Source organism: Balaenoptera musculus, chromosome 1, assembly GCF_009873245.2.
Source record: "Balaenoptera musculus isolate JJ_BM4_2016_0621 chromosome 1, mBalMus1.pri.v3, whole genome shotgun sequence".
In the NCBI taxonomy this organism is placed as follows: domain Eukaryota; kingdom Metazoa; phylum Chordata; class Mammalia; order Artiodactyla; family Balaenopteridae; genus Balaenoptera; species Balaenoptera musculus.
In genome coordinates, this window is record NC_045785.1 from 31,581,880 (window position 1) to 31,592,120 (window position 10,241).

The window sequence follows — 10,241 nt, forward strand, 5'->3', positions numbered from 1 at the left end:
TCCGGGATCCAGGGGGCCCCACCTACTCCCATCAGCATCAATAAAACCTCCTGTCTCCAGCGGGAAAAAAAAAGGAAAAGAAGTTCTCAGCCCAAACCCCCAAAATAAATATTTATTTACAAGTTATTTATATGTACAACTAATGTAATATTATGCTCTTTATAAACATTAACACACAAACAAGAAATTAAAAAACACAAAAATTAGAAATATTCTAGTATTTTCTTCCCACTCCCGCAACGTATCGTATCACACACTGCCTATGTTACCTCCCCCCCAGCCCCTCCCCCCCCACCATCACTTCAGAGCCCCTGCTGTAATCAAAGGGAGCCTTTGGAGTTTCTGAAACAGAGGAGGGGCATGGTCTCTGAAGACTTTCCCGAATCCGCAAAGTAAAAACAGACTGAGACATCAAAGAACCGCAATTGCCTTAGAGCGCTTTCCACGTGCCAGGAAACGCCTCAGTGCTTTAATATAACTCATTTGATCCCTAAAGCAACCCTACTCTGTACGTACCATTATTGTCTTTTAAGATATTTTTATCTTAAGATGAAACCGAGGCACAGTGAGGTTAAGAAACTTTGCCAGGCTGACACAGAAGTGGTGGAGCCAGAATTGGAACCCACCCTGGGTGGGTCCACACTCCATGAGCTTAACCGCTACTGGAGGGGGATGAGGGGGGGCTCCCTTGGTTAAGTCCCTCACCAATCACTGCTGTCGTGAGAATCCAAGGTACAGCGCGAGGAGGCAGCCGGAAATCACTAACCCCCGGGCCACCTCTCACCCAGTTGTCTAGGCAAGCTCGGCTTATCCGCAGTCTCCGGAAGCCAACTCAGCCGGTCGCGCAGGCGCAGATCCACAGGCTTGGTTTCTATGGTTCCAGGGCGCGACTGCGGAAGGTAGGTCGGCTCCCGTCGTCGCGCTGCAAGCGTCGCGCTGCGGGCTTCCTTTGCGGCAGGCCTCATTGTCGCCTGAGGATCTTCTAGTAGCGGCGGCCAGCAAGGAGTGAAGGGCACGGCTGCTGGACGGTAGGGGCTGCGTTTGTTTGCGGGGCGATTGAGCCTAAGGAGCTTCCTTCCGAGATCTCTTTAACAGATTTCCTCTTGGCTTGCTGGGTGTCTGTTCTCCCTGGCCGTGTTTTCTGCTTTTCCAGGCCCCTTGGTCCACACAGCCAGTGTCACCGAAGCTTGTAGACCGCGCGTCTCTCGGCTCTCTTTCCAGGCTAACGTAGCTTTCTGCCGGACTCATACTTTGGCCTTCTGTTTCTTAGCCTGAAGTCCACGCCCCTTGTCCCGGCTTGCATGGCCCTGCGGGAATTGGGGCCCATCAACTTCTTCAGCTCGTTTCGTTCTTCCCGACATGCACTCTGCGCTCCAGCCACGTCTGGGTGCTCAGTGTCCCCCAGACATACCCAGCACCTCCGGCTGTAACTCGTGCTGTGTGTGCCCTACTGGAATACTCTGCTCACGGAGCTTCACTTGGCAAGCGCAACCCGTATCAAAGGCATTTTCCAGTCTCCTGGGCAGAATTGGTGCTTCCTCCTTCGAGCTCTACCTCTTGTGCTTTTCCATTGGGTTCCCAGTTCCACATGTGTGTCCCCATTTTAGTGCTTAGGTTGCAGCTGCTTTTCCTCCCCATCCCAGTGTCTGGAACGTTATTACTAAGTAAATGACTGAAAGAACGGGTAGAAAAATTTTAGATCACATTCATTTGTAAATCTGCCACTTATAGGTAACTATTGACCCTTTTTTGTGCTTTCTTCCAGTCTTCTTTTGCAGGCAGTTTTTTTGTTTTTTTTTTTTAGGCATTATTGTAATCCCCCTCCTTTTTTTCTCATTCAATATTCAAGTGTATGTTTCATGTGTATTATTCTTTTCCCCTCATGTTCTACCAAATAGGTACCAGATTTGATTATCCATTTCTCTATTGTTGCACTTTAAAGTTGTTTGAAATTCTTTTTTTTTTTCAACAGTTAACTGAGCTCCTACCTGGTCCCTGCCCTCAAGGCACTCATTGTTCAGTAGCGGAGGCATTCATGTAGATAGTGCATTACAGGGGTGTGCGAAGTACATGAAAAGTCGATGATGCTGTGCTAACACAGGAGGGACATACCCATTTCAGGATGGCTTCTTAGAAGTGTCATCTAAGTTATATGGATCGAAAAATGTAAAGAAATGTTTTCATGCTTGTGCTTTTTTGTTTATTTCAGTTATTTCTTCAGATCTATCTCAAAGAATTGGGATTACTGAGTCAAAATATAAACACTTTTTTTAACTTGATAAAAATGACCTTATCAATATAGAGGATTTTAATGCATTGTTTTTTAGTTCTAGTTGTCTTTTCCTTGAGTTTTGTGAAAGCACAGAAATTGCTCATCTACTATAAACTGGAAGAACCTGTCTAATGAAAAAGTTCGGGGAGAAGTTGGGAGAATAGTATAAAATATCTTTCTTGAGAGCTATGTATCTAAATTATTTCATTTTTCTCAGAAGTTTCTCATTTGATTGCAGTTTTACGGCATTCTTTCTTTCTTTTTCTTCCATTTCAGCCATGCCTTTCTTTGATGTGCAGAAAAGGCTGGGTCTTGACTTAGACCGCTGGATGACAATCCAGAGTGCTGAGCAGCCTCACAAGATTCCAGGTCGATGCCATGCTTTTGAAAAAGAATGGATAGAGTGTGCACATGGTATTGGTGGTATTCGCGCGGAGAAAGAGTGCAAGATAGAATTCGATGATTTCGTAGAGTGTCTGCTTCGACAGAAAACGGTGAGGAAGTGATGGAGACAGGCACTGAATTACTTCCTCATTTCTTTGGGGCTACTTTTAAGTGCTTTTAATTGGTCACTGGGCTTTAGTTTGCCCAATGTGAATTGGCAAAACTTTTGTGGTGAAACTCCTTCCCTACTTAGGTACCATGTCAAGGAAGTTAAAAGCCTTCAGATCTGAGAAGGGCCTCTTATTCCTCAGTGTTCTTCTTAATGTTCTCACATATTTTCCTTAGCATTGTACCCTGCTGCAGCGACCAGGTTAGAAATTTCATGTGTATATTTCCATTTTTGCGTGGGCTATAAGGTAAAGAATACCAACCAGCATTGGGTGTTTGTCCTTGAAAATCTTTGGGTGAATATATTTCAAATTCATCAGACCCTCATTGGGGAAGAGATTAAAATCCTGTAGATCTATTACACTGAAACTGATAAAACAATCTCTGGATAGATTTCTACCTGGGGAGGATGAAGGTGTTAATGAGATTGCTTTAGGTGAGCCTGATCAAAAATGCAGGGGGAAAAAAAAGTTAATAGCATGGTGTCTACTTCCTCAAGAGTTGAATGAATTGCATAACATGTAGGGCCCTGTTCTCCCTTAGAGGAGAAATCTTTGGCTGTGGGCCGTCATTTTGCCTATTTCTGTGCTCCAGATATAACAAATATAAATGTTTTTATTACTCTTAACTCCTTGGGGTTCAGGGATACATTTTAGATTTTCAGTTAAATGTTTCTCAAAGTTATCTGTATCAAAATTTTTAAATTTCTTGTCTTTTATAATCTGCTCTTGGCATTTGGATTATGTGAAGCCAAATTTGGAAGGAATGAAGGGGTGTCAGGTAATAACTTTATATTGATCTCTAAAGGAATATTAATCATTGAGTAATATTGTAGTATTACTGAGGGACAAGGAGTGGGTCATGGTTGGCCACCTACCAGCTATTTAGTTCACAGTATGTCTTAACTTGTCTTCTGCGGGCCCCACTTATTCCTTGCTCAGATTAAGACTTTACTCATTATGGAAAATTAACACCAAGAAGAGACAGTGTGATGAGGCGGGAAGAACATTAGATTGGGAGTTTGGAGAGCTTGATTTTGATGCTGGTTTTGCCACCACTAGTTTCGTGACTTTGAGCAAGTCATTTCTCTTCTAGTCTTGGTTTCCTTATCTGGAAATATAAAGTGTTACTCTAAGGTCACTCCTCATCCTGTGAATTTATGAACAGATATGTTACCATTTTGGAGGTCATCTAAGTGAAGAAGCTAGTGAATCAAGGAATTAGAATCAAGCACTGTTCTGAGTTCTTAGAATGTAATAATGCATATATTTCTTACAGTAATCTCCTGTGAGATGCATTACGTTTATTTTCCCCACTGTATGATTAAAAAGTTGAAGCAAGGAAATATTAAGGCCATTACCTAAGGTCATATAGCCCAGTAAGAGATGGAAATGGCATTTGAACCTGGCAGTGCCGGTTCCAGACCCTGTGCTTGTATCCAGAACACCAAGTGGTGATTGGTTCTAGCTGGGAGAAAGATTTGACATATGATGGTGTGATAGCTCAGCCATGACTAGTCTGTTGGGAGACTCTTTAATAGAGAAATGTTAAGAATACAGTTTTTATTATTTATTTATTTACTTATTTACAAAATAAATTTATTTATTTATTTATTTTATTTTTGGCTGCATTGAGTCTTCGTTGCTGCACACGGTCTTTCTCTAGTTGCAGACTCATTATGGTGGCTTCTCTTGTTGCGGAGCACGGGCTCTAGGCTCATGGGCTTCAGTAGTTGTGGCGCACGGGCTTAGTTGCTCCGCAGCATGTGGGATCTTCCCAGACCAGGGCTCGAACCCGTGTCCCCTGCATTGGCAGGCGGATTCTCAACCACTGCGCCACCAGGGAAGACCAAGACTACAGTTTTTAAAATGGTTATTGTTGGGGCTTCCCTGGTGGCGCAGTGGTTGAGAGTCTGCCTGCCAGTGCAGGGGACACGGGTTCGAGCCCTGGTCTGGGAAGATCCCACATGCCGCGGAGCAACTAGGCCCGTGAGCCACAATTACTGAGCCTGCGCGTCTGGAACCTGTGCTCCGCAACAAGAGAGGCCGCGATAATGAGAGGCCCGCGCACCACGATGAAGAGTGGCCCCCACTTGCCTCAACTAGAGAAAGCCCTCGCACAAAAATGAAGACCCAACACAGCCATAAATAAATAAATAAATATAAATAAATAAATAAAAATGGTTATTGTTTATATTAGTATTTAGGATACCTAGAGTTTTTTTTCCTAGTGAAGTTACATCCTAATTCTTTAAAGTTCATGGGATGTTTAATTGAACATACTACCTCTTCATGCCTTTGTGAAAACCTAGTCATTCACTCAGAAAATATTTACTGGACCACCTATTCTGTCAGGAACTATTCCAGGTACCAGAAATATAGCAGTAAGCAAAAGCCTCTGCCCTAATGGAGCTTATATGCAGGGCAGTGGGGCAGGGGTGGGGGTGACAGTGAGCGGTGGGATATAGAAAATTTACAAACAAGGGAAGATGGTGTGTCAGGTGTTGATAAGTGCAGTGGTGAAAATAAACAGGAGAAGGATAGGAAGCAGGAGAAGGCATGTATGCTCTTTTAAATAGAGTGCTACAAAAAGAGCTCAGTGATAGAAGACGTTTGAGCAGAGGCTTTGAGATAGTGAACCACATGCATATGAGGGAAGAATGTTCCGGGCAGAGGAAGCAGCAAGTGGAAGGGTCTCTGAGCTGGAGCAGAGAGCCGGGGGAAGGGTATTAAGAGATAAAGTCAGAGACGTGGGCTTTTTAAGTCATTCCAGGGAAGGAGTCAGCTTTTCCTCTCAGTAAGATGAAAGCCGTTGGGTTTTGAGCCACAGAATAGTGCAGTCAGGATTAGTAAGTCTGTTTTCCATGTCACAGAATCCATGAATTAGGGTTCTCATACAATCTTGAATAGCATGGCTTTCCTCTATTGGAAATGTCCTACTGAGGAGAAGAGGCAGAACTCAAGGCTCTGCCTATCCGAGTGACTAGTAGCTGAGCACATACCACGTCTTTCTTTCAGTGTTGTCCAGAGACCTCATTTGGCTATTTCTGCTTCATTCATACCCAGTGAACAGTCACCAGCAGCAGTGCCACCTTCACATAGAGAGGTCAGGAATATATAAGCTGTGAAATGATCTCAGCTTTTAATATTTTAAAAGATTTTAATATACACAAGTATACCTCTTAAAGCCTTTGGATCTGTATTGTTTTTGTAAATACCTGTATTCCTGTATATCATAGGAACATTTTAGTTATTAGTTTTCAAGGAGATATTATTATATATACCAGAAATTTATTTGTTAAAAGCTTGGGAAATTGGTTCTTTAAAGAAGGGATTTATCCCAGAGGCCCTCTAGGATGAAGAACTTCCGTAGTTTAAAAATGAAACCAATTTTTTATTCAGCTTCTCCAGCCCTCACTTTCCAGTGCATATCTCCCCCAAGTTTAAATACTTTCTTCCTTTGACAGATGAAACGTCTGAGTGCCATCAAGAGGCAGCGGGATAAGCTAATAAAGGAAGGGAAGTACACACCTCCACCTCAGCACTTGGGCAAGGAGGATCCTCGGCCCTGAGCAGAGCAGCTGCCGGTGGCTGGAGGCTGATTTTCACGTTCTCTCTTCTCTGCTGGAAACTTTACGTACTGAAAACCCTTTTGTGAAAGTGTCTAAAAATAAAGGATTGCTCTATCCTATTTGTTCTATATTCTCATGGATCATACTTCTCTATACTGAGGTTGCAACCTATTTTTTTTTTTTTTAAACATCTTTATTGAAGTATAATTGCCTTACAATAGTGTGTTAGCTTCTGCTTTATAACAAAGTGAATCAGTTATACATATACAATATGTTCCCATTTCTCTTCCCTCTTGCATCTCCCTCCCTCCCACCCTCCCCATCCCACCCCTCTAGGTGGTCACAAAGCACCGAGCTGATCTCCCTGTGCTATGCGGCTGCTTCCCACTAGCAACCTATTTTTTAAGTTTGAGAAAATGCGTTTATCTTAAAAATTAGCATCTAGGGAATAATAAGCAGCATTTAACGAATGCTTACTATGTAGGTACTTTAAATATGGTAACTCATTTAAGAAGTTGCAGTGTTCCTTAGTGTTTGATTCTGGTTTATTTTCTGTAAAGCACCAACTTGGGCCGGGAGGGAGAGGCAGTACAGAGGGTGGTTGTGTGTTTAAGGTCTGTGAAGTGTAACTTTAAGGCTAAGAAAATGCCAAGTTCAGATAACCTCATTTTGAAGAGGCAACACCATTGTTTCAGTTTGCCATCAGTGTTGTGTGTTATGTGTGTTATATATTAGTGGTATATTAGTACTGCTAACTGACATGCTTAGGAACATGTTTTCTTTGGTTTTTGTTTTTTATTTTTTTTATTTATTTATTTTGGCTGTGTTGGGTCTTCGTTGCTGTGCACGGGTTTCTCTGGTTGCGGCGAGCGGGGGCTACTCTTTGTTGCAGTGTGTGCGCTTCTCATTGCGGTGGCTTCTCTGTTGCAGAGCACAGGCTCTAGGCATGCAGGCTTCAGTAGTTGCAGCACACGGGCTTGGTAGTTGCGGCACACGGGCCCTAGAGCACTCGGGCTTCAGTAGTTGTGGCGCGCGGGCTTAGTTGTTCCACAGCATTTTGGATCTTTCTGGACCAGGGCTTGAACCCGTGTCCCCTGCATTGGCAGGCGGATTCTTAACCATTGAGCCACCAGGGGAGTCCCTAAAAACATGTTCTCAGATGTAGAAGGAAAGGTATGAACCCTAGAAAATTAATGTAAGTGTTGAGAATATAATGGAAACCTCAGATATCCTGCAGCCTTTCTTAAACTATTTTTTATTGTGTTAAAATACACATAACATAAAATATATCATCTTAATCATTTTTAAGTGTACAGTTCAGTGGTATTAAGTACATTCACGTTGTTGCACAACCATCACTACCATCCATCTCTAGAACTCTTCATCTTGGAAAACTGAAATTATATCCATTAAACAATAACTCCCTCTTCCCCCTTCCCCCTAGCACCTGGCAACCACTATTCTACTTTTTATCTCTATGATTTTAACTACTCTTAAGTACCTCATTATGAGTGGAATCATACACTATTTGTCTTTTTGTGACTGGCTTATGTCACCTAACATAATGTCCTCAAGCTTCATACATGTAGCATATATCAGAATTTCTTTCCTTTTCAATGCTGATAGTATTCCATTGTATGTATGTACTACATCTTGCTTATCCATTCATCTGTCAGTAGACACTTGGGTTGCTTCCATGTTTTAGCTTTTGTGAATAATGCTGCTATGAATATGGGTATATAAATATCTCCTTGAGACCCTGCTTTCAATTATATTCCCACCAGTACTGCAGAAGAGTTCTAATTTCTCCACATCTTCACCAACATTTGTTATTTTCTGGGTTTTTTTGATAGCCACCTAATGGAAGTGAGGTGTCTTATTGTAGTTTTTTTTTTTAATTTATTTTTAAATTAAATTTATTTATTTGACTGCGTTGGCTCTTCATTGCTGTGTGCGGCCTTTCTCTAATTGCAGCGAGCGGGAGCTACTCTTCGTTGTGGTGCGTGGGCTTCTCATTGCAGTGGCTTCTCTTCTTGCAGAGCACGGGCTCTAGGCGTGCGGGCTTCAGTAGTTGTGGCTCATGGGCTCTAGAGCACAGACTCAGTAGTTATGGCGCACGGGCTTAGCTGCTCCATGGAATGTGGGATCTTCCCAGACCAGGGATCGAACCCATGTCCCCTGCATTGGCAGGTGGATTCTTAACCACTGCACCACCAAGGAAGTCCTCATTGTAGTTTTGATTTGCATTTCCCTAATGACTAGTGATGTTGCATCTTTTCATGTGCTTATCGACCATTTGTATATCTTGTTTGGCTATATGTGTATTCAAGTCTTTTGTCCATTTTTGAATTGAGTTGGGGTTTTTAAAACAATTTTTCCTGAAGTCCAATTTTCTGTTTTTTCTTTTGTTGCCTTTAATGTCATATCCAAGAAATCATTGCCAAATCCAATGTTGTGAAGCTTTTGCCCTATATTTTACAAGTTTTATGTTTTTTAGGTCATGGGTCCATTTTGAATTGATTTTTAAAAATATAGTGTTAGGTAATGGTCCAACTTCATTCTTTTGCATGTGGATATCCAGATTTTCCAGCACCATTTGTTGAAAAGACTGTGTATTCCCCATTGAATGATCTTGACACCCTTGTCATTTGGCCATATGTGTGAGGGTTTATTTCTGAACTCTTATTCTGTTGGTCCATGTTTCTGTCTTTTTGCCAGTGCCACACTGTTTTGATTACTGTAGCTTTGTAATAAGTTTCAAAGTCAACAGTCCTCCTGATTTGAGTTCTCCAGCTTTGTTCTTTTCAGGATTGTTCTGGCTATTCAGGGTCGCTTAAGATCCTATATGAATTTTAGGATGGGTTTTTCTATTTATGCAAAAAAATTGGGATTTTGACAGGGACAGAATTAAATCTGTAAATTGCTTAGGGTAGTATTGATATTTTAGTAAGTCTTCCAGTCCATGAACATGAGATTTCTTTCCACTTATTTATGTCTTTAATTTCTTTCAGCAGTGTTTTATAGTTTTCATTGTACAAGCCTTTCACCTCCTTAAGTTAATTCCTAAGTATTTTTTTAGACGCTATTTTTAAAATTTTTATTTTATGTTGGAGTATAGTAGATTTACAATGTCGGTGTACAGCAAAGTGATTCAGTTGTACATATACATATATCTATTTTTCAGATTCTTTTCCCATATAAGTTATTACAGAGTACTGGGTAGAGTTCCCTGTTCTATACAGTAGGTCCTTGTTGACTAGCTATTAGATGCTATTTTTTTTTGGCTGCGTTGGGTCTTCATTGCTGCACGTGGGCTTTCTCTAGTTGCAGCGAGCGGGGGCTACTCTTTGTTGCAGTGCACGGGCTTCTCATTGCAGTGGCCTCTCTTGTTGTGGAGCACGGCTCTAGGCATGCGGGCTTCAGTAGTTGTGGCACGTGGGCTCAGTAGTTGCGGCTTGTGGGCTCTAGAGCACAGGCTCAGTAGTTGTGGCGCACAGGCTTAGTTGCTCTGTGGCATGTGGGATCTTCGTGGACGAGGGCTCGAACCCGTGTCCCCTGCATTGGCAGGCAGATTCTTAACCACTGTGCCACCAGGGAAGCCCCTAGATGCTATTTTAAATGGAATTGTTTTTGTAATTTTTTTTTTTTTTTCAGATTGTTCATCGTTAGTCTTACAGCATTTTGAGTCATAAATGTCAGCTGTAAGGCTTGAATATAAGTTCTCCTCAAAAGGGAAAGTACATTGTGTCCTAGTCTCAATATTGGAAATAGGGGATTTGGCATTTGAGCAGGCCCTGCTTATTCATTGTGTTAGCCAAGCAGAGTTTTCTTAATCACAATGGAGAA

General features: G+C 42.0%; 1 protein-coding gene across 1 annotated transcript; it reads left to right on the forward strand.

The window, feature by feature from the left end:
* The first annotated feature begins 873 nt into the window (after positions 1–873).
* On the forward strand, positions 874–6,523 carry NDUFS5 (NADH:ubiquinone oxidoreductase subunit S5). Its single transcript, XM_036837237.1, has 3 exons — positions 874–1,028; positions 2,549–2,766; positions 6,291–6,523. Exons 2-3 carry the CDS (start codon positions 2,551–2,553, stop codon positions 6,393–6,395), a joined length of 321 nt encoding a protein of 106 aa, XP_036693132.1. The 5' UTR covers positions 874–1,028; positions 2,549–2,550; the 3' UTR covers positions 6,396–6,523.
* Positions 6,524–10,241: the final 3,718 nt, after the last annotated feature.